We start from the raw sequence: 24,367 nt of genomic DNA, 5'->3' as shown, positions 1-24,367 counted from the left end.
TGATGTTTATAGTTGAATGTTATTGATTATTTTAAGTGTTAATTTTATATATGTTTTAAATGTGTTGATTTTTATTTTTATTTTTGGTAAACTAGCTAGAGACTTTGGTAGTGTGTGGTATAAAATATATTAAACAATAAAGAAAAATAAAATCCCCAGTAGTGTGTGTTTCAAGGGATGTAAGCCCTTCAACTCTTTATCTTTCTCTGATTAAAATGTCATTTATTCACCTTCCACCGTGTGTATGTCTCTTCAGCTCAGTTCCCAAGAACAGAACCGTGCCTGCATGGGCACATAAGGGCATGAGCGCGCCCTTTACCCCAGGTCCAGGGTCGTGTGTATGGGAGTATGCGAGCATACACAGAGTCGGGCACCTAGAGCACCTGCATGGGCGTAATTACAATCCGGCAAGGGGAGACAGTTGTCTGGGGACCCCACTGCCTGGAGAGGCCCCCCAGAGACATGCTACATGACTCCCCATGGCCCACCTACCCAGCACCAAGGCCCCTCACTCAGCCAGTCCCCCGTGCCCTGTTCTCCCTCTCTCCTACTTGCCCTCCTGGCCGGCAATCTAAGCGGTCTGCAAGCTGCTAGAGCTCCTTCTCTCTCCGCCTCTCAGCTGATTGGCGGGTGGGTGGGGCTTCCAGAGAGTTCTCCATGCAGGCTTCCATGAAGCCTGAACTCGAGTGCCAAAGGAAGGAAGGAGGCAGGCAGAGTGGCCAGCGCTGACTGCCATTATTATTATTATTATTATTATTATTATTATTATTATTATTTCTTCGATTTCTATACTGCCCTTCCAAAAATGGCTCAGGGTGGTTTACACACAGAAATAATACATAAATAAGATGGATCCCTGTCCCCAAAGGGCTCACAATCTAAAAAGAAACATAAGATAGACACCAGCAACAGTCACTGGAGGTACTGTGCTGGGGGGTGGATAGGGCCAGTCACTCTCCCCCTGCTCAATAAAGAGAATCACCACATTAAAAGGTGCCTCTTTGCCAAGTTAGCAGGGGTTGCCCACCACAGTTCTCTTCAGACCCTCTGCCTAGCCTTTGCCAGTGAATTCTTTTTTGTGGTTACCCCCCACCCCATATATAGGGATCTGCTTGCTTGCTGTAGGGCTTTGATATGGGGGGGAGGGTGGAGACTTCGAAATCTCTGAATATTTAATTTGAAACAGATTGGAAAATTTGCGGGCTTTTTTTTTTTTTTTTTACTATCTAAAAAGTCCTATAAGTGGCTTGTTTCATGGCAGAAAATTACAAAAACCTCTGGAACAAACAATATTATATTCTATCATTCATTCATTTATAAATGTTCAGAATTCTGAGAAAACATACATAGGCTCACTGACACTGCATGGTTGAAAGTCTCCTTTGCCAATCTGCAGCGAGGGGCCCATTTTAATAATTAATGTTTCTAGTGTGTTCTAGGCATTAAAAGTAGCACATATATATAGTATTCAATGTATATCACTATATATTGTGAAGTGTGCATGTGTGTATTCAGTGAAATGTATTTCCAGGCAGCATACTTATTTTGAAATATCAGACTTAAATACTTGGGAGCCTGGGGTGTGGAGGCCCTAGACTTTGGAGTGGGGGGGCTATTTTAGAATCTTGTCTCTGGGCCCAATCCAATCTTGCTATGCCCCTGAGCACCCGACTCATGGGGAACTCACCCAGTGCACTGTGCTCATCATGTGGTGTATTGTGGGTTTTCTGGAGGCTGGGAAATGAGTCCTGGCCTTCAAAGATCCATGTTGCATGGTAGGGGCATGTACAAAACCAGTTTGTCCGGATCAGTTTGAGTCCAAATTTGAACCGAACTGGTCATGTTTGGTTTTGTGCCCCCAAACAACCTCAGCTCAAATCTGAGTGGTTCAGGGGTTCTATTTTTTTCAAAAAACAAATTTTTAAAAAGTAAATACCACTGGGTCCAGTGGCCTTGGGGGGTGCTGCCATGGCTGTTGGGGGGAGGTATCCACCATTCCCCCACCAGCCTCCCTCCGGTCTTCTAAGAGCTGTTTTGGCCTGTTTGTGGTTCATTCCCGCCCTTTCTCTGGTGGTGGCGGCCATTTAGGAGACCATTGCACATGTTCCCTGGACATTTGCGTGGCATAGGTCGTGACCCAGCCATGCAAATGGCCTGGACACATGCCCAGCAGCCTCCAAAATGTCCACCACCAGAGAAAGGGCCAAAATTGCCCTTAGAAGACTGGGGGGGGGGAGGCCGGCGGGGGGAGGGGGAAGCTGCAGAGACTCCCCCTCCGTGGCTGTGGCAGCATCCCCTGAGGCCACTAGACCTGGCAGTGAGTGCTTTTTTTTTTTTAAACTTTAGAATCCCCAAACTGGCCCCAAGCCAGCCTGGGTTGCTGTTGTTGTTGTTGTTTGGCTTGACATTGAGCTGAACTGGGCCCGGTCTGGCTTGAGAGTGAGCCGTCGAGCTGGACCAGTTCGATGGTGAACCAGCTTGACCTTGAGCTGGTTTGTACATCCCTACTGCACGGAGCAGCGTGGATTGAGTGGGTGCACGGTGGCACGTCAAAGAGGAAAGAATCGCTCATCTGGGGGGAAAGGAATGTTGTGTCTTCCCCATCCCCACCTGCCCTCCCTGCCCAACCCACAGTTGTGTGTACGACCTTTATATCAAATCAAAACTGAGAGAGGTGGGCAAAATGAATACTATCCTTGATATCTGCCCCGTGTTCCTGTGCCTTTCAGGAGGATTCCCCAAGTCCCTGTGAATCTCTATACCACAGAGTTCCATAGCATGACTGAGCCAAGCTTCAGGGGCACATTTGGATTCAACATGCTTGGACCCACAGCGAAGCAAACCAAAATGAACCCTTCTACCCCCTCAAAGATTTGCTTTGCCCCACACCCTCAAGGTGCCATTTCCTGGGACTCCATGGGGAAAGGTTTGCAAGTTTCCTTTTCCAATCCAAGCGACAGAGGATATCATTTTGCATGGCCCAAAGATTATGCTTAGATGCACATTGTCACTTCCGTAAGTGTCTATTGGCAAGTATTGTTGCGGGATGGGCAGAGTGCTTGATGCCTCCGTGTTCAAAAAGAACGTTGGGCCCGACACAAAGATGGGGTGTCTCCTCAAGGACAGTATTTTGGTACTGTGGGTCTTTCATTTGAGTAACCCAAAGCTTATTTTTGTGTGTTCCCAGTTCCCTTTTCCTTAGTGTTGCCTTGGGGGCAGTGGGGGGCGGGGGCGGTTTCACATCTTAAAGCAAATTGTACAAAAAGAACACTTTGGGTCAGACAGAATCGTGCATCTCAAAGAGGACCAGAGTCTTCTGGTCACAAAGGTGGATATTTGGGGGATAGCACAAACCTTGCTCTGGCAGACAGGGGGATGTACACTTTACTTTCCCATGTAGAAAGCCCATGAAGCTGCGGGTGAGATAAGGAACCAGGACCTAGTAACCAACTTCAGCCTTTTATTTCCGCTTCCCATTAAAATGTTTAAAATCTATCTATCTATCTTATACCACCTGACATGCACATCCCTAGGTGGTGTACATGTTAAAATACAATATAAAAACAGGATAAAGTGATTACAACAATTATGATATAAAATCAATTAAAATTAATTAAAAGCCTGAGAAAACAGGTGCATCTTAAGGGTCTTATTAGAAATAGTCAGAGAAAGAGAATCATTCACAATGATTCCATACCTGATACTCTTCAGAAGCCTCCTCCAGAGGAATCACCTTGTGATGTTCATGTTCTTTGGATTTATCACAAACCAGGCAGATGGGCCTTTCATGGTCTTTACAGAAGAGTTTCAGGGGCTCGCCGTGTTTCTCACACACACTCTCCTTTCTTTCTGTCCCCTTTCCCCCCTGAAGACTGAGTTTCTTGATTAGTTCTACAACACTTTTCAGTTGCCGATTTGGGATGAGATTCCTTGGCTGAACGGTTTCCCTACATGCAGGGCAGGACGCGTCCCTGTCCGTCTCCCCCCAGAACTGAGACAAGCAGGCTTGGCAGAAATTGTGCCCACACTCTGTAATGGTCACTGGGTCCTTGAAATAGTCCAGGCAGATGGGACAAGTAGCTTCATCGCTGAGCTCCTTGAAGGCACCCTCAGCTGCCATAGCTGCCACCCTGGAAAACAAGAGTAAAGCTTTTACTTTCATTTTCTCCTAAACCTTTTTCAGAAGGGCGTTTCCCTTCTGGGAAATTATTCAAGGCCCTTGTTGGTGTGAAACCAGCATCAAGTGGAAAGCTGATCTAAAATACTCACAGGACTGGTTAAAACACCACACAGTCATGGTTAAAACACTGACAGCTAGTTGGTCACCTTCGATTTGGAAAACCCCACCTCTTTCACCCACTTGAATAACTAGCTATTCAACATGTGCCCTGACCTACGACTGAGCTACAGACCTCCCCTGGTAAAAAAATCTGAGTGTTGTTCATCAGCCTGCACATGTAGATCCTGTGTTGTTATTTAAGCTTTGGATATCTATGATTTTAAAAGGATTCTGTGTAATTTAGAATTGTGCTTCCAGCATTTTGAGCATCAATTAGTCAAACCTTGATTCCACCAACCTTGAGAACTATCGGCCTGTTTCAAATATTCTCCTTTTCCAGGATGATGATGATGATGATTACATTTATATCCCGTTTTTCCTCCAGGGAGCCCAGAGTGGTGTACTACTTGAGTTTCTCCTCACAACAACCCTGCGAAGTAGGTTAGGTTGAGAGAGAAGTGACTGGCCCAGAGTCACCCAGCTAGTATAATGGCTGAATGGGGATTTGAACTCAGGACTCCCTGGTCCTAGTCCAGCACTCTAACCACTATACCACGCTGGCTCTCTGATGACAGAATGTGTGTGCAGCTGCAAAGGGTCTTGGGTGATATGAATTATCTAGACCTTTTCCAATCTGGCTTTCGCCCTGGGAGGGTTTGGGACTGGAACTGCCTTGGTCACCCTGGTGGATGACCTATGCCAGGAACTAAATAGGGGGAGTGGTCCCTGTGGGTACTGCTGGATCTTTCAGTGGCATTTGATACCATTGATCACGGTATCCTTCTGGACTGCCTCTCAGGTATAAAGATCAGGGGTGGTGCATTGGAGTGTTTCCAGTCCTTTCTTGGGGGAAGGTTCCAGAAGGTAGTGCTGGGAGAATTCTGCTCGACCCCTAAGCTTCCGGCTTATGGGGTCTGGCAAGGCTCGGTATTGTCCCCCATGGTGTTTAACTTCTACATGAAACCACTGAGAGAGGTCATCAGGAGGTTTTGACTGAAATGTCATCAATAAGCAGATGACACTCAGCTCTACCCTTTTTTTGACATCAGATCCTAGGGAAGCGGTGGGTGTACTGAAATGGGGGGCTGGAGGCAGTGATTGCCTGGATGTGGACCAGCAAACTGAAACCCCGGCTAACTAGGCAAAGAGGCACCTTTTAAATGTGGTGATTCCCTTTATTTAGTAGCTGGAAAGCAACTGGCCCTATCCACCCCCAGCACAGTCTCCCTCGATATACGTGATGAAATGAACAGTGCTGCAAATTGAAATAAACAAATAAGCAGTCAATCAATGAATCAATCAGTCAATAAAACCAAGGTGCTGCCTCACTGCATGGCACTCCTTGTAAAGAGCAGCAACTATTCCTAAGATCAGGGAGGTGATCTAAGAGGATTCCAGCCGTTTTGAGTCTGACATTATGATCATCTTTGCTAAGAACCTATTTGTTCTGAAAGACTTGCAGCACTGTTCATTTCATCATGTATATTGCACAGGTCACTTGTCCATGCCCCTCCTGGTGGTGCAGCAGGGAAGCAATTTGCCTAGGGAGCAAGAAGCTGTCAGTTCGAATCACTGCTGATGTTAAATATATATTTGTTGTTCACCTGTATTGATCAGCAGCGATATAGGAAGGAGCTGGAGGCGGATGCTCACTTCAGTGACAATGGCAAAGGCGTCATCTCATACTGCATGGGAGGAAGGCAATGATAAACCACTCCTGTATTCTACCACGAAAACCACATGCCTCTGTGGTTGCCAGGAGTTGGGCTGTCTGGAGGGCACAATCTCACTTATTCATGGTAAAACACTGCCCCCTAGTGGCATCATTGTGAAAATGCATGTAATGGTTTTTTTGAATGGGAGCCTTTATTATTTTACGTGTTTTTTGAGCTAACGTTCCATCCTCACAGTAAATGTGTGAGCAAAGGGAAAACTTCAAAAACATGCCAAGAAAAATCCTCAGTAGTTATGCCCAATCACATGATTCTGATGTGGTTGCATTGGCTGCTCTCAGTCGCAATGTTCTCTAGAGAAGAGGGTAACTTGAGCCAGTTCATACCAGATCACAGCCCTGGAACCGGAGGAGGAGCAAGAGTGTCTCTAAGCATAGGCAGAAGGTCTGTGCCTCACCACTGAGCTCATTCCTGCACCACAGGAATGTCAGCTTCGGCACTTTGTTTAATTTGTACCCCAACCTTCCTTCCAGCAGCTCCAAGGAGGGGGGCTGTTTTCATCTCACAAGAAACTCTGTGAGGTAGGTTAGATTGGGAAACAGTAGCATACTCTAGCTCAGGCCTGCTCAACTTAGGCCCCCTAGCTGTTTCTGGACTACAACTCCCATAATCCCCAGCCACAGTGGCCAATAGTCTGAGATTATGGGAGTTGTAGGCCAACACCTGCAGGAGGGCCAAAGTTGAGCAGCCCTGCTCGAGCTCCATCTGTGAGCTCAATAGCCAAGTACTGATCAGAGTACACATGCATTGCTAACATTTCCTCCTTTTGTGGGTGAGGACTGACTCAAGTCTCACATGTGGCATGAAGGGCTGGAGTGGGGAGCAGGAATCTTAAACCCCCAGCACCAGCACGCAGACCTCGCCCCATCATGATTTCTCCTGTGTTACGCTGGGCTGTATTCCTCCTCTGGCAATCTCGTGCCCTCTCTGTAAGCAAAATGCATGTCAGAAATGCACATTTTGTTTCCAAGAGCATGGCCTTCAGCTCAGCTCGAGTTGGAAAATCTTCACCGAAGGGGTTAACTCTAAAAAGTAGTGTGGCTGACTGCACCTGGTTCTCATCTTTATTTTAAAAAATCATTCTGCTTTTGGGCACCGACTCTGAAAATAGTTGAAGCCAAGGGTGTTTCCATGGCAATCTTATCACCTAGCTTTCTATGGCTCTGACTATTTCTCTTAGCTTCGAAATCAGACTGACAGTTAAGAACCAGGACTTGCTGGACCTCTGAGGCAGGTAGCCTCTGCATAAGCTTAGAAAAATGATCATATGTCTTCTTCTTTCCCACATTCTCAATTTTTAAAAAAATTGAAATTACAGTTTCTGCCATGAGAAGTGTATTCTTAAGTATGCATTTAGCCAGGAATTCAGAGTTAGAGAGCTTGACTCCTCTGCTGTTGCTTGTGTATAAGTGCTCTGTCTCCCAGCAGTCTCCTTATAACACTGTCCACCTCCAACTAGGGTTGTGCATTTTGGTTTTTTTTCTGTTGGCTTTTTTTTTTTTTTGGCCCTAATCCGAAACACCCCCATTTTGTTCTTTGTTCGAAATAGCAAAATCTGAATCCAAAATGTTTTGGATTTTAAAAAATAGCCCTGGAGGGAAACTAGTGGGTGCGGGTGGTAGTGCCCAATGGGTGGAAACTACCACCCAAATTTCAGAGGAATTGGGCAAAGGGCTGATTTTTGGTGAATTTTTGAAGTTTAAGGTTTTTCCCATAGGGAAGAATGGCAGTTTCAACAGAAGTATAGCTTCATGTCGGGGAGAAAGGGGTGGCCCAGAGCAGAGTAGAGTGTGTGGTAGTGCCCAGTGGGGAAAAGGAAGCTGCCAGAATTATTTCAAAGGAATTGGGCAGAGGGCTGATTTTTAAAGATTTAATGGAGTTTACGCGTCTTTAAAGTTCTTCCCCATAGGGAATGTTGGAGATTTCAGCAGCCCTATAACTGCACTTGGGGGGCACCGGGGTGGCCCAGAGCGAGTGGTGGTGTAGAGCACATAGGGTGCCAACCACCCCCATGGGTTGCTAACTGGTTTCTGAGATGTTTTGAGTGTAGATTCTCTGATAGCATATAAGAGTGGATTCATTATTTGTTGTAGAAAATCTCATATCCTACCAGGGAATCTACACTCAGAACACCTCAGAAACAACCCATGGGCGTTAGCACACTCAGAATCTACACTCAGAACACCTCAGAAACAACCCATGGGGGTTAGCAACCCATGGGGGTGGTTGGCACCCTATGTGCACTACACCACCACTCGCTCCCAGCCACCTCAGTGCCCCCCAGGTGGAGTTATGTGTCTGCTGAAACCTCCATTATTCCCTATGGGGAAAAACCTTAAAGACGCATAAACTTCAACAATTCCTAAGAAATCAGCCCTTTGCCCTATTCCTTTGGAATCTGGGTTGTGGCAGGCACCCCTTGAGGCACTGCAACCCAACCCACTGTTTTGCCCCTCAGGCCCCCTTTCTGCTCCGAATCTGCCCCAAAGACATGTCAACTTCAGAAATTCTTTAAAAATCAGCTCTTTCCTCAATTCCTTTGGAATCTGGGTGGCAGCAGGCACTCTTTGGGGCACTACCACCTGACCCACTCTTCTGCCCCCAAAGCCTCCTTTCTGCCCCAAATCCACCCCAAATAACATCAACATCACACATCAACAACAGCAGAGCTTTGCATAGAACCAGGCAGATTTCCAAAGGTCATGCACATCCACATCCCGCCAGAAATGCAATTGATCTACACACAAGAGTGTGAAACAGCAATGAAATGCACACTGCTCCACTGGCCAATGAGAGTAAATTTTACCCTCAAATTTCCTTAAAAGGAATAAGGAGGCAATTGCCAGCAGATCAGCCCATGCTTTCACTGGCCAATCTGCAGGCTGGAAGGGCCGGAAATTCAAACAGATATCAAAACTCAAAATGGAGACTGAAGGAGAAAGACTTTTCACGATTGCAAAATGGAGTTCCAAAACAACAAAACGTTTAATATCTGAAACAGGGATGTTTTGTTTCAGCTACAACATTTTCTGTTTTGAGCACTGGGTGTTTTGTTTTGGCTACGAAACAGCCGAAATGGCCTGTTTTGTGCACAAAAGTTTTGTATCCAAAACGAAATACACATCCCTACCTCCAACTGAATCAACAGGCTCCACAAAGGTGGATTCTGTATCTAATTAAGCATAACGATTCTTTACTGCCAAGGAATCAGGAGTACTCACAGAGTCTCTCAGGTGTAAAAGGTTGTGAATTCTCCGTTGCTTTGGTGCTTTGTTTGTAAAACACTCCTCCTCACCTGGGGGGTAATTTTCCATCTTCTCTTGTGGCCCATTATCAGACAGTTAGTTGGCAGTCGCCCTGCCTCTGTTCACTTAGTGATTTGGACGTAGTTGAATTGATAACTCCAATAAACAGATTCTTTTTCCTGGTGCAATTAGCCAATAAAAACACCAGAAACTGAGATTAGTTCAAAGCTTTATTTTACTCTGCAGAGCAAAAGCAACCCTGAGGAATAGCTTCACAACAGGGCAGCAGCCTAAAGAATGTCTACCGTGGACTTTTAGACAATGATTGATGCATTTCAAGCATGCTTATCATTAACAACAAGCTAGCTAGGTAATCCAGTAGTACAGTACCATATTAGGCCAATAGGATTACAACACTGCCATTGTTAAGGTTTTTCTACGCAGCCCCTAGTAGGCAGTTTCGTTATCAGCATCGTTCCCTCTCCTGACCAGTAGACCAGAACAGGAAAGGCATAGAGATTGAATAATATGTTGCAAGTTCACAAGGCTAGCAAGGAAGAAAGGATGGGAACCAAAACAAACTAATCAAATTCTTTACAAATGACATACAGGCAGGAGGAGACTCTTGCTCTGTTCAGCTAGAATCAAAATGGCGTAACTATGGTAACAGAATCACATAAAGGTCACAGGTAACAGAATCACATAAAGTTCATACTCAAGCCCACTTTGGTGCAGTCATCTCCAGCTTAAAACCCTTGGTAAAATCTTCCATTAAAACTATGAAAATATTCTTAAAATCCCAGGAGCTCTTCAAGGGAGCTGCTCACCTGATGCCATCTTGGCCACACATCAAAGGAGATGTTACCCGACATACTCACGGAACCTTTAACTAAAGATCAATTTCAGTATTTGTAGGAAGCAATGGGACTTGTGAACTGAAGAACGAGACAATGAGAAGGAGAATGTTGGAATTTTACTGTGTACGTAACTAAGCATTGTCTCTCTTCTTGCCTAAGGCATGCTTACCTTTGTATGGATCCGTCTGATAACCTCTAGGTTTGACAATTGTAATGCTCTCTACATAAAGCTGCTGTTGTATGAAGTACAGAGACTTCAGCTAGTGCAAAAATTCAGCAGCCAGGTTGGTCCCCAAGGTAACTCGGAGATAGGGATGTGCCTGAACTGCAGTTCTAAGCACAGTTTGAGCACTTTTAGCCGCCCCTTCCAGCTTCCTGCTGGGGCAGTGCACATCCCAAAAAGCCCTGGACAAGTGGCATCTGTGCATGCTGGTGATTACCTATTAAGCCCTAAATGGCTTAGCCCCGGGATATTTAAGAGAATGCCTTCTTCTGCATGAACCCCACCGCCTGTAAAGGTAAATTGGGGAGGTCCACCTTTGGTTGCCACTAGTTTGTCTGGTGGTGAGTTGACCTTGGGTCTTCTCTGCAGGTACCCCTGAGCTTTAGAATGAGATCTCTTCTAGAGTAAAAAGCTTAACTTCTCTGGTGCCCTTTAGGAAGGCCTTAAAGACAAGCCTGTTTAGTTGATATTTTAATTGCTTCCCCTTTAATTTTTTTTAATCCCCCCTTGCTTTAATTGATTATGTTTTAATTTTTTTTAACCGTTAATTGTTTGTAAACTGTCATGAGAATTTATAATTTGACAGTATAACAATTCCATACATAAGTAAATACAAAACAGCAGTCACCCAGGAACCTGGACGGGCCTGTCCTCAGTCATGCGCTCATCTCCTGATGTCCCTGATTGATGACATCATGGTACATGCGCTGATGCCAACGGGTGGGGGAGCACTGAGTCAGCCACACAGGGAGATGGAGGAAGGGCCAACTCAGGGCCTTCACTCAGGACTCAGGGCCAACACCATGTGCATCCCTGTGGGTCACAGAGGGTCCCTAAAGGTGGGCCTGCCTGGTGATGTGCTCGTTAAACACTGCTCGACTGATGATGAGGGCCAGCAGCAGCAGAGGGAAACCAAGCCTCCAGAGTTGGGCTGGTGGTTACCCTGGGATCCTGAGGTGTACCAGTTGGGAGAAAGGGAAGAAGGTGCTGACTAACCTCCCCTCTCCCTCAAATTGACTCTGAGGCCTTGCAGATACATCAGGGATAGGGCCTTGGCTACTGAGCTACTGAGGCTTCATACCTGAGAGAAAGTAATGCCAGAAATGGTTAAATATTTAAATTTGGCTATATCACACTAGAGTCTTCTTTGAAGTTCTTCTGTTGAACGATGGTGAAAGAGCAAGTCTGCAGAAGAGTGTAAGATTGAAACATTCTCCTGCTAGTTTCTGAATCTTGCCATTTCTGATATCAGATTTGTGTCTGTTTTTACTATTGCATAAAGACTGACCAGTTTGTTCTGTGTAGATAGCAGAAAAGCACCATTGACAGGTGAGAGCACATACTTGATGGCATAGATAAGGGATTCTCAATGTTGGGTCCCCAGATGTGGTTGAACCTCAACTCCCATAATCCCCAACCAAAGGCCACTGGGGCTGGGGATTATGGGAGTTGAAGTCCAATAACATCTGGGGACCCAATGTTGAGAATCCCTGATATAGATTATGACACTGGGTCCTATAATGGTGTTACGGCAGATATGGAGACAGAGTTGGCATCATGGATTAAGGCAGGGTATGGACCCTGTGTTGTTTTGTTTGTTTGTTTTGCCTGTTATATTAATTTGCTCATGGTAAGTAGTCATTTAAGTGTGCTGTCTCTCTCCTGTAGGAAGACAAGTCTACCATCCAAGACCTGTGAGAAAGAGACATTTCATTGTCCAGGGTAGGCAGTAGGTGATATGGTGGAGTGGTTTTATATGGAATGTGGTGACATTCCATTTTATATGGGATGTGGTGACAGCCAACAACCTGGGTGGCTTTAAGAGGGGTTTGGATGACTTCATGGAGGAGAGGTCTATCAATGGCTACTAGTCAGAGGGCTGTGGGCCACGTCCAGCCTCAAGGGTGTACCTCTGAGTACCAGTTGCAGGGGAGCAATGGCAGGAGAGAGGGCACGCCCTCAACTCCTGCCTGTGGCTTCCAGCGGCATCTGGTGGGCCACTGTGCGAAACAGGATGCTGGACTAGATGGGCCTTGAGCCTGATCCAGAAGGCTGTTCTTATGGAAGCTGTGGGTGACAACCAGTGGTAGTCTAACATTTCAGGGGCTGGCCTGTGACAGATTATTCCTGGGATAATCTAGTCCTGTCGGTCTTGTCTTTCAGCTTCATTGGGTTAGTGCTGTAATTTTAGGAATGTGTGGTCTAAATTATCCTGGTCTCGGAGGACTTCCATCTCTCCGTTTCCAACATAGTATTCAGATGAAGACTATCACTGAATAGGCAAAAGGCTAGGATTATAGATTAAGAGAGCCAAGAGGGCTTTTCATAGATTCACCTCTCTAATTATATGTGTTTCCTTCTCTTTCTCTATCCAGTTTTCTACTTTTTAACATGAGCATTATTTTTTTTAAATTGTGAAGGTAAGCATGTTTATTTGGACCAGAAGGTCAACAGCTATCTTCAGTGAGCATAAGAAGAGCCTTGCTGGATCAGGCCCATCTATTCCAGCACCCTGTTTTTCACAGTGGCCCATCAGATTCCTCTTGGAAGCCCACAAGCACAAGATGACAGCATACCCCCTTTCCTGCCTTTGCTCCCCTGCAACTTGGGACATGAAACACTTGAAGGACAACATTGAAAGATCATGTGTGACCTTGGTTTTTTATTTTAACACAAGTGAATTTTAGCCCGTTGAAAAACGGGCGCTAGTAATGCTTTCGGCCCCCGCCGCCGAACCTCCCAGCTGCCCGATCCCACCATTTGTACAGGAAAGAGGAGCTCGCCAGCAGGGCTCCTCTTTCTGCAAAGGCTCTTCTCAAACTGGCGCTTTGAGCGGAAAGGACGCCCTTTCCGCTCAAAGCGCCAGTTTGAGAAGAGCCTTTGCAGAAAGAGGAGCTCTGCTAGCGAGCTCCTCTTTCCTGTACAAATGGTGGGATCGGGCAGCTGGGAGGGCGGTTCGGCGGCGGCATTTTTCAGGGCCAATTTGGCCCTTAGTAATTTGGCGGGGGGACGGGAATGGTGGGATCGGGCCCCAAGGTTCCCCCCCCCGCCCGGCTTTACTGGCGGCGCCAGGCCTCGGCGGCGGCTCCGCCGCCACCTCGGCCAGCTTCCCCGCCGCCTCTTCCCCCGGCGCCTCTCTCCTTTATTTGCGGCGGCCGCTTCTGGCCACGCCGCCGCCTCACCCGCACTCCCACCGCCAGTTGCCCCGTCGCGGCCACCGCCACCTCTGGCCGTGGCCACGGCTGCGCCGCCGCCTCTCCCGCACGCTCCTCCTGGCGTAGGCGGCGGCCACTTCTCCTGGCCCCAACATGGCCGCCGGGTCCTGCCGTTCGTGCCTCCCTTGCCCTGTTCTGAGCATGCCCAGAACAGGCCAGGCACGAACGCACGCTTGGTGTCCGTCCACGGACGGACACCAAGCGTTTTATTAGAGAGGATTTTATTTTAACATTGTGTGATTCCTGAGGATGGGGACAAGCTGCTTGGAGCAATGAGGCCTACCACTTGTTCTCTTGACCCTTGTCCAACATGGCTTGTTCTATCTAGCAGGGAGGCTCTTGTAGGAGGCCTGGTAGAAATAATAAATGCTTCTTTGAGGGAGGTCAGCATGCCTCCTTGTCTTAAGGAGGCAATTATTAGACCTATTCTAAAGAAGCTTGCAGTAGATCCCTCAGAGTTGAGCAATTATAGGCCTGTCTCCAATCTCCCATGGTTGGGCAAGGTAATTGAGATGGTGACCTCTCAGCTCCAGATGGTCTTGGAGGAAACTGATTATCTAGACCCATTTCAAACTGGCTTTTGGGCGGGCGACATGGTAGAGACTGCCTTCGTCAGCCTGATGGATGATCTCCAATTGGGAATTGACAGAGGAAGTGTGACTCTGTTGGTCCTTCTGGATCTCTCAGCAGCTTTCGATACTATCGACCATAGTATCCCTTTGGAACGTCTGAGAGTGTTTGATGTGGGAGGCACTGTTTTACAGTGGTTCTGCTCCTACCTCTTGATCAGATTCCAGATGGTGTCGATTGCAGACTGTTGCTCTTCAAAATCTGAGCTTAAGTATGGTGTCCCTCAAGGTTCCATACTTTCTCCAATGCTTTTTAACATTTACATGAAACTGCTGGGAGAGACCATCAGGGAATTTGGAGCTTTGGCTGATATGCCAGCTGCGTCCATTTCTTCAGATGAATGACCTCAAAACAGTGGTACTGTTGGAGATGAACTTCCAGTGTATCGACATTTTGCACCAACTGTCCTAATGACCACTAGGGGCATTGGGAATAGAGAAAGTGAGTCAGGGTCTCCCTATCTGTCCCTACTCTATGACTCCTGAACTGACTCTGCAGCACTTCCTGTGCTAAGTAACAATCCTTCCTTTCCTCCTAGAGAGCAAATGAAAACATCTCTCTCTCTCCTTACCTATCCATTATGTAGTCCTTTAGATTAGATATAGGTCTTTCCTATCTAAGTGTATTTAACCAATAAATATTTAGTCATACAAGGATCTCCATGTGTTTTCTCTAAATAGCTGCAATATCCAAACCATCCTCCGCTACCTACTCTGTAACTGGAGTGTCTGCTCATTCCTTAGTGCTCTGCTGTTTTACCTATTGCTGGTAAAAATCAACAACCTCTAACAGGTACATGTGCTGGTAACCTCCAGACTTGACTTCTGCAATTCGCTCTATGTGGGATTGCCTTTGTACGTAATCTGAAAACTCCAGTTGGTACAGAATGCGGCAACCAGGTTAGTCTCTGGGTCATCTCGGAAAGACCATATCACCATGGGCGTAATTACGATCGGGCAAGGGGAAACAGTTGTCTAGGGGCCCCACTGCCTGGAGGGGCCCCCCCAGAGACATGCTACATGACTCCCCATGGCCCACCTACCCAGCCCCAAGGCCCCTCACTCAGCCAGTCCCCCGTGCCCTGTTCTCCCTCTCTCCTACTTCTCCTCCTGGCCGGCAATCTAAGCAGTCTGCAAGCTGCTAGAGCTCCTTCTCTCTCAGCCTCTCAGCTGATCAGCGGGTGGGCGGGGCTTCCAGAGAGGCCTCCGTGCAGGCTTCCTTGAAGCCTGAACTCGAGTGCCAAAGGAAGGAAGGAGGCAGGCAGAGTGGCCAGCACTGGCTGCACTTACCCACCACAATTCTCTTCAGATCCTCTGCCCAGCCTTTGCCAGTAATGGAGGTAGAATGTGAATTCCTTTTTGTGGTTATTTTATCTGCTTGCTTGCTTGCTGTAGGGCTTTGATATGCGCAGGGGGTGGGGCGACTGAGAAGTCTCTGAATATTTAATTTGAACAAAAGTCCTATAAGTGGCTTGTTTCATGGCAGAAAATTACAAAAACCTCTGGAACAAACAATATTTCATTCATTCATTCATTCATGAATGCACTTATGTTCAAGTTGTTTTGCAACCCAGAAGGTCTGAGTGAGAACTGTAAGCATGTGTTGTGCTTTTATTTTATTTTATTTTTCTTTAGAAATGCCAAGCTGGTTGGACATGTCCAAAAACCTCACCCACACTATTTACACTGTATGTCATCAGTCAGTATGATTCTGTAATGATATGAAATATTAAGGAGGCCTTGCACATGCTGATTTGCCACCCCGCCCCTCACCCCACTAGGGATGACCCTGCTTCTGAGCACCTGCAGAGAGTGTTTTGAATCTCAGTACAGTGAGAGACCACAACCAGCCCTACTTCCACATTGGGGAGCAGGGAGAATGACTTTTAGGACAGACTAGGGCATAGCTTCAGGAGCTCCTGAAGCATGTCTCATCTATCTTAAAATTTTACCAAGAAGAGGCAGATTCCTCATTCTCTCCACCCCCACTTTTTCTCCTGAGGACTGGTGCTAATTCTTGCTCTTTTCTCTGTTTCTCTGCACCTATCTTCCTTGCTTCAGTGGGACTTACTGGTCTCCTATAGGGAGCAAAATATGCTGGGAGCACAAATTAGTTTGGTTTGCTTTACATCCCTGAGCATGTGCAATCCTATATGCACTTACCAGGGAAGGATCTCAGACAGCTGAATGCAATGTTTTTTTTTAAAGTAGACATGCTTTTCTTGCTAGTAAGTCCTTTAGGTTTCAATGAAAAGTACTTCCAGCTAAATGTGGTTAGTAGATTTGCTGCCTGAGGCTGCAATTCTCCACACACTTACCTGGGACTTTTACACACAGCAGGCTTTACTGCAAGTTTACTGGGAGGCTTTACTGCAAAATTGAAGTTGTCCCGAAGAACCAACGCAAAATAGCATTGTTGTTGTTTTTACTCCAGATATAAATCAGGCTACACTCTAACGAGCAGTGGAAAACTTGAATTGTGTGTGAACTGTTCCCCAATAACTCACAGGGACTTCAGGGTAAATCTGGCCAACGTGTGAATGCAGCACCTCCTGTGTTAAAGGGCTTTAAAAGCCTCGTGTGAAAAACCTCCTGGAATCAAACTTTACTGAATTTGTTCAGAATTCTGAGAAAACATACATAGGCTCACACTGCATGGTTGAAAGTCTCCTTTGCTAATCTGCAGCGAGGAGCCCATTTTAATAATTAGTGTTTCTTGTGTGCTCTAGGCATTAAAAGTAGCACAAATCTATAGTAGTCAATGAATATCACTATATATTGTGAAGTGTGCATGTCTGTATTCAGTGAAATGTATTTCCAGGCAGCATACCTATTTTGAAATATCAGTCTTAAATCCTGGGGGCCTGGGGTGTGCGAAGGCCCTGGACTCTGGAGGGGGGGGGCATTTTAAAATCTCGTCTTTGGGCCCATTCCAACCTTGCTACGCCCCTGCATATCACTCCTCTGCTGATAGAGCTACACTGGCTGCCAATAGGTTTCCGGGCAAAATACAAGGTGCTGGTCATAACCTATAAAGCCCTAAATGGCTTTGGCCCTAAGAATTTAAGAAAACATCTTCTTCATTATGAGCCCCACCACCTATTGAGGATATCTGCAGAGTTCTGTCTCCAGTTGCCGCCAGCTTGCCTTGTAGCCACACAGGGGCAGGCCTTCTCGGTTGTTGCCCTGAGATTGTGGAATGTGCTCCCTACTGAAATATGATCTTCCCCATCTCTGACGATCTTTTAAAATCATTTGAAAACCCACCTCTTCACCCAAGTTTTTTCAGCTTTTTAAATTGTTTAGGTTTTTAATCTGTGTTTGAACTTAAATTGTTTAAAATTGTTTTAAGTTTTTGTGTATATTTTAAACTTGTTTTTATGTTATTGCTATCCGCCCAGAGACAGAAGTTTGGGGCAATGTACAAATCTGATAAATAAATAAATAAATAATGTGACATCATTGTATCGAGTGTTTCTCCTCCCCGTTCAAATGGTAGCAAAGGAACCGAAGTGAGGAAATGACATCACTTTTTTTTTTTTTAAACTAGACTTCATTAGAAGATGCACTTGGGAGAATCAAGTTGCTAGCATCCTTGCATCTTCTGTACCATTTATTGCATTTATTGCATCGACTTCCTCTTCCCATCACGTGACCCATATTTCCTTCTCCCACCACGTGGCAAGGACTTCTTTTGCCCACCAACTGGCAAGGACTTCCGCTTCTCAGTAGACTCCCTCTTCCCTTCATTCTGTTTTGTAGGCTCCTGCACAACTTCTTTGTTAGCTTCTTGCTCATTTCCCAGATTTTTGACCACATTCATTTCAAGAAGCTTCCTGATAGACAGAAAGGTCTTTCTTTTAGTTTCTGGAACATACTTGAGGATATAAAAAAGTGTGGCAAAGCTGAAAGGAAAGAAGATGAGGAAGCTGTAGGGCCCAATATGTTTCTAGAGATGGGTGGGGGGAGAGAGGGAGAGAGAGAGAGAGAGAGAGAGAGATGAGCACAATACATAAGCTTATTTATTTATCATGTGTATATTAGGGCTGTGCTATGTTGTCTGTCTGACAGGAATGTCAAGCTGATATGACCAATGGTGGGCACTATCAGAATGACTTCAGTTACGGGAGCCATAAGGGAGCCCTGACAGTTGAAGCACTAAAATCCCTGTTGTCATGTCTGAACTCTTTGTAGTTCCAAAGTTCCTGTCAGACTGACACAACTTGCTAGGGTTGCCAACTGTCCTGTACTGCAGAGGATGTCCCGATTTCCTGTGGGAAAATGCTCATCCCATTCGGAACTCAATTTCTCCCACTTTTTGACTCTTCTTTTTTTTCCTCCTTTTTTAAAAAAACACCACTTTAAAAGCTGATGCTGGGTGGTGGCGGCAGAGCTGGGATGGCAGCAGTGAGGTCAGGGGTGGGGTGTGTGCACTGGAGGCAGGCGGGAGAGAAGGCAGTGAAAGAACTCCTCACCCGGACCTGCCTTCTTCCCAAATGAGGCAGATCAGGCTGATTTTAGGCCTCTGTGCATGCAAGGACTGAAATTGGCCCCATCTGCCTCATTTGGGAGGAAGGTGGGTCTGGGTGAGGAGCTATTTCACCACCTTCTCTCCTGCCTGCCTCCAGCCAGCCCATCTGTCTCCAGCACAACCACCCCAAGCTCCCCACTTGGCCGTCATAGTTTGGAAGGCGGGCAGAGCTCTCGCTGCTGTCCATGCTCTGCTGCCGCACAACTGAACAAGGCAGAAGAAAGTGTTATGGTGTGCTGAGGTTCCCCCTCCCCCCGCTGGCCTTCAAAATGCACCCCTCAGGCCTTTTAGGTCCATTTTTCAGCCTGTTCAGGCCTTGCTAAAGATGGTGTGGTGGCCAAAATGGCGACCGCCATGCATGTGCAAAAGGCCTCTGTGAAGCCTGGCATGACCCACGGCCTCGCAGAGGCCATTTGCACATGTGTGGTGGCCATTTGGGGGGGTGGGGCGGAAAGGCCTCCCAAACAAAAATGGCCCCCACACATGCGCAAATGGCCTCTACAAGGTTGTGGGTCATGCCAGGCCTCACAGAGGCCTTTTGAGCATGTGTGGTGGACACCATTTTGGCCACCACACCGTTTTTAGCAAAAAAGGCCTGAGGGGTGCGTTTTGAAGGCCAGCAGGGGGAGGGGGGACCTCTGTGCACCCCCGCACCCCTCTCCTCAACAATCATTTTAAAGGTAATTAGAAAATTTTAAGTGTTTAAAATTCATGAAACCCTCCCCCACCCGACCAGACCAGACCGGCGAGGGGGGAGGTTCAAAGGGTGCCGGACCAAACTGGTCCGGTTCCATTAGAGGCCAGTCCAGCCTCGAATCGAACCAGGCCAGACTGTTCCGTGCACATCCCTACCCAGATCCCCAGAGAGTCAGGCTAACCAAAAAGACAAATGCACGAGGCCATGCAGTGTACATGGCCATGCAGAGAGTGTACATCTCTGAGAAACCTGAACATTTAACTTTAACCCCATGGGCCGAAATCCTGACTAAAACATGCACACTATGCCAGCCACTGGCTTTAATTTTTAGAGGTAGCCATTGATGACACACTGATTATTCTTAAGACACAGCTTCATATGTGTGGGCTGGGCTTAGTTCACAGATTGGGACCGTCCACCCTCACTGCACCAAACTGATCTGCAAAATTGTTCACCTGTATATAAAGGAACACAAGCGCAATTAAACCATTGCAGAACCATTGCACAGATCCTATGATTGCAAAGGCTGAGGACCGGGATGACTGTAGGAACAGTTCTGTTGTCAACACATAGTTAACTGGACCTGGGCCAAAAAAAGAAGGCATGGTGTTTAATACCATTTCAATTAAGGCACTAATTTATCTCTCCTGTTCACATTTTATGGGTTTCCCCCCCAAGGATCTTAGTATTTCCATCGTATGAGCACTTACCTGGCCCGATGATGTGTCCAATAAGGAAGATTATGACAAAAATTGTGCTCATATAAGGCATCCACGATATGGTGGTCTGTTGGAGAAAGATGGTTATGCATCAGGTCATGCAAGGCTGCAGTTGTAGGTGCTCCTTATCTTAGATCCCCAGAAGTTCTTGGACTATAACTTTGGAGACCCAAGTATGAAAATGCCTATCTTAGGGCATGGCCCATCTTTGCTACTGCAAGAACAATGGCAAAAAACCTGTGGACAAAGGAAATAATGAATATATATATAAAGAACAGGCAACATGTATTTTCGGGCTTTAACATGCCTTGATAAATCCGTCTGTACAGCCATGGGTTTTTCACTCTTGTCTTTACGTATGGAAAATTGTCTCTGATGAAGCCTTTCGGCAAAACAGCTGTTATCCCGGGGCGGTTGTCATCTGGTTATTTTCCTGGCATTATTTGGCTCCTATCGTCAGTTGTTATCAGCCACCTCAGAGCATGTTGCTTGTTCCGTTTGAAAGTCTGAATCATCAGCTGAACTTCAGGCATTTATGACATGATTTCTTCCTGAGGACATCAGTCCCTTCCTCTGGAATTGAGAATTTACCATTTGTTCTGTATGTACTCTTTACATTTTCACATTTGAAGACATTTTGGACCCCATTTGGATATCTGCACATATGGTTTTGTGTATTTTGTTACTGCATTTTGTAATTTTATATAGCCTTATGTTTATCTATGTTTACACATGTGATACCGATGTGGCTGTTTGCTGTCGTGTGTGTTGATAGCTGGTTTTTCATTTTCTCATAATACACATATATATCACTCTTTATTTATATATATTCATTATTTCCTTTGTCCATGGGTTTTTTGCCATTGTTCTTGCTTTTCCATTCCGTGGACCCCGTTTCCTTTCTTGTTTCCATCTTTGCTACTGGCCTATGGAATACCAGAGCTTTGCTGGCCTATGGAATGTAACAGAATACTGAGATCTGTGTCCACGTGAACTCTGTGGCATTGAAATACAGCATCCAAGTATATTTTGCAGGGAGGTTCTGTCAAGGGAAATCTACATCCTTGCTTACTTCTCCATTTTACTCCATCTCATAAAACCCAAGTGATTTTCAAATTCCAAAGTAATGTTTCTCTCATGCATTACTTTGTGGATGATCCAACCAGGAGGAGGAGATCCTACATTTCAAAATATTTCTGGTTGACATCCTCACATCCGCCCTGAGCCAATTTTGGAAGGGCGCTATAAAAATTGAATGAATGAATGAATGAGGTAGGTACGGGATGTATGCCAGGAGATTATGCCCATAGTGTGGAGAGCTTGCTTAGCTGTGCAGTGTGGAGGGTGGGGGATGCAGCTCTCAAGGACATATTTTTATGTTACACAGGGCACTTCCAGGGCAAGCAGAGAAAATTGTCCCCACACCCTCTGTGCAAACATGGCTTCTTCACTAAGGAACTGAAGCATGTCCGACTCCTTAGAGAAGATCTCAGCTACTGTTCCAAAGAATAACCTTTTTAAAATTAGTCTGCCATGTCTGTCATGAAGTTCCCTGATGGCTTTGGGGCTGGCATCCATCATAGGTAATGAGGAAAGGGAAGGATGTCAATGGCAGCTCACAATACTCCGCTCTAAATTCATCAGTGCTTCAAGTTCTGAGTTACATACCTCAAGTTCGAGGGTCATGGTTAACAGAATGCAAGAGATGCTGCAGATCCCAAAGCCATAGAGAAGCACAATTCTCCGTCCCCAAGCATCAACGCCATATATCTAGAGAATATAAAGGCAGGGCAGAGAACGATAGTTATTACAAGCCAGCAAGATGTATTGGATAGAGTGCTGAATTTAAACTTAGGTGCATTCAAGTCACTGCTTGTACATGAAGCTAAATGGCTGACATTAGAGCAATCACTATGTGAAAGAAATTCAGTGGTTAGGAACTGAGACTTTCTGGTCCCTTTTCACACTGTTTCTGCCCCCCCCCCCTTCTCGTTGTGGGGTTAAAGCGACAGATGCCAATTGGAAATCCAGAAATTGAGTGTAGCTGTGATTGGACAGTATCAGGGCCCTTTTCGGGGGTGGGGGGAACAAGGGTGCAGTTGCCTCAGGCCCACACACAGGGGAGGAACCCTGACAAATGAACATCCAGCCTGCTTGGAAACTAAGAGAAAAAATGAGTCCACTACTCCATTAGGCAGATTGTTCAGTGGTATGGCGCGCTTTCTAATTCTAGGTTTATTTCATGTAACAAAAAGAGAGAGAGGGAGAGTTTGCAAGCTGATTTTCTCTTTAGTCAACCTGCCAGTCAAACTGACAGCCAGGCAACCACATGAATATGGATGTGTTATGCAACCACATGGATATGCATAATCAGATAGTGGTTGACATCCTCCATAGCCCTCCAAAAGCAAAAGGAGGGCTGCGGAATCTGTAAGGGGACTTAAGCATTCCTGCCAGAAGGCTTGTTGCACCGCAGACTGAGTATGGAGGGAGGAGTGACTTTCACATCTGTCCCCTCCCCTCCAAAAGCTCTTTCCCCTTCTATACATCTGTTCCTGAGCTGTTCACAAAAATCACTCTCCCCTCCCCACCTCCAAGACACATCCACAGCGCAGAAAGCCCTCAGTACAGAGACAATGAAGGTTCCTGATGGACTTGTAGCCCAACTACCTTCTCTGGGGGCTGCAGAGAATGTCAGCCATGGATAACAGAGGCTCAGAAGAACCCATATCAATTTACAATTTTCAGGATTTTTTTTATCCCAATGCACAGTATTTTTTGAGAGGAGCCTTGACAGCTAAACTGAAGGTTTCTCACAAAGATATGCTCTTAGGAGATTCTAGCAAAGATAAGTTTCTAGCAAAGAGATAGGGATAGAGACAGAGGTGGGAGATACTTACCCCTATTATATGTGTCATCACGAGGAAACAAGTTGCTCCTACAGTGAGGTACTCAACATTCTTCTTTCCTATTCCCGTAGAATTGAAGATAACGTCTATATAAAAGTATGCCTGAAATCATATCAGAGCCACCAGAAATCTTAGTTGCATGGAAGAAGGTACTGGTGACCAAGGGGTTGGGGAGAGTGGGGGGCGGGAACTGGTATACATGATGCACAGTGCCTCAGTGACACTGTGGATACATGAGGCTGCCCTGATGCTCTAGTGCAGGGCTGCAGAACTTCAAACTAACAGCTGTTTTTGGACTGCAACTTCCATCATCTCTGTCTAATTGCCATTGTGGTTGGGGATGATGGGAGTTTTTATTTATTTATTTATTTATTTATTTATTTATTTATTTATTTTTGCATTTTTATACCGCCTTTCGTTAAAATATAGCCCCAAGGCGGTTTACAAAAGTTAAAAACATACAATAAAAACACAATAAAAACAACATGCTAAGAGTATAAAAACATATAAAAACAGGCATAAAACAATACAAGAAATAAAAACACCCAGAAGCAGCAGTAAAAATGATTATGTAAAAGCCTGGGTAAAAAGCCAAGTCTTTACAAGCTTTCTAAAAGCCATGATGGAGTCCGAGGAGCGAATGACCACTGGGAGAGCATTCCAGAGTCTGGGGGCAGCAACAGAGAAGGCCCTGTCCCGAGTGCACGACAGCCGGGCCTCTCTCATTGTCGGCACCCGGAGCAGGGCCCCCTCAGATGTCCTCGTCAAGCGGGCAGCAACCCTTGGGAGCAGGCGGTCCCTCAATACCCTGGGCCCAAACCGTTTAGGGCTTTAAAGGTCAAAACCAGCACCTTGAATTGGACCCGGAAACAAACTGGTAGCCAGTGCAGCTCTTTCAAAATGGGGGTGATATGTTCCCAACGGGCAGCTCTGGATAACACCCTCGCTGCCGCGTTTTGCACTAGCTGCAGTTTCCGGATATTCTTCAAGGGCAGCCCCACGTAGAGCGCGTTACAGTAATCCAGCCACGACGTGACTAAGGCGTGGGTAACTGTGGCCAGATCTGCCTTCTCAAGAAAAGGACGCAGCTGGCGCACCAGCCGAAGCCGTGCAAAGGCACCCCTGGCCACCGCCTCCACCTGAGCTTCCAAGAGCAGAGCCGGGTCCAGTAGTACCCCCAAGCTGCGTACTTGTTCCTTCAAGGGGAGTGCAACCCCATCCAGAACTGGTAAAATCTCCACATCCCGATTGGCTCTCCTACTGACCAACAGCACCTCCGTCTTATCCGGATTCAATTTCAGTTTGTTAGCCCACATCCAACCCATCACGG

At 46.2% G+C, this 24,367-nt stretch overlaps 2 protein-coding genes across 8 annotated transcripts in view; both read right to left on the bottom strand.

Moving 5' to 3' along the window:
• Positions 1-9,341, bottom strand: part of LOC128345289 (E3 ubiquitin-protein ligase TRIM7-like) — a 38,086-nt gene extending 28,745 nt beyond the window's left edge. Inside the window, exons 1-2 of the mRNA XM_053297073.1 lie at positions 9,234-9,341; positions 3,698-4,130 (exon numbers count right to left, since the gene is read on the bottom strand). Of these exons, the coding sequence (XP_053153048.1) occupies positions 3,698-4,120 (423 nt within the window). The 5' untranslated portion in view covers positions 4,121-4,130; positions 9,234-9,341. The remainder of the gene's footprint in view (positions 1-3,697; positions 4,131-9,233) is intronic.
• Positions 9,342-17,631: 8,290 nt separating this feature from the next.
• The window catches only part of LOC128341924 (solute carrier family 2, facilitated glucose transporter member 5-like), a 50,621-nt gene continuing 43,885 nt past the window's right edge, over positions 17,632-24,367 (bottom strand). For 3 of the 7 annotated variants that reach the window (XM_053288579.1, XM_053288585.1, XM_053288583.1), the window contains 5 exons: positions 23,029-23,139; positions 21,797-21,898; positions 20,120-20,195; positions 19,865-19,992; positions 17,637-18,130 (listed from right to left, as the gene is read on the bottom strand). In XM_053288579.1, coding sequence (XP_053144554.1) covers positions 17,804-18,130; positions 19,865-19,992; positions 20,120-20,195; positions 21,797-21,898; positions 23,029-23,139 — 744 coding nt within the window. In that variant the 3' untranslated portion in view covers positions 17,637-17,803. Of the gene's footprint in view, positions 18,131-19,864; positions 19,993-20,119; positions 20,196-21,796; positions 21,899-23,028; positions 23,140-24,367 lie in introns of all 7 variants that reach the window. The other 4 variants (XM_053288582.1, XM_053288580.1, XM_053288581.1 and 1 more) reach the window with 3 other exon arrangements.

The sequence above is a fragment of the Hemicordylus capensis genome, chromosome 2 (assembly GCF_027244095.1).
Source record: "Hemicordylus capensis ecotype Gifberg chromosome 2, rHemCap1.1.pri, whole genome shotgun sequence".
Classification (NCBI taxonomy): Eukaryota; Metazoa; Chordata; class Lepidosauria; order Squamata; family Cordylidae; genus Hemicordylus; species Hemicordylus capensis.
Note: the sequence above shows the minus strand (reverse complement) of the source record. Positions and strands in the feature narration are given on the sequence as shown.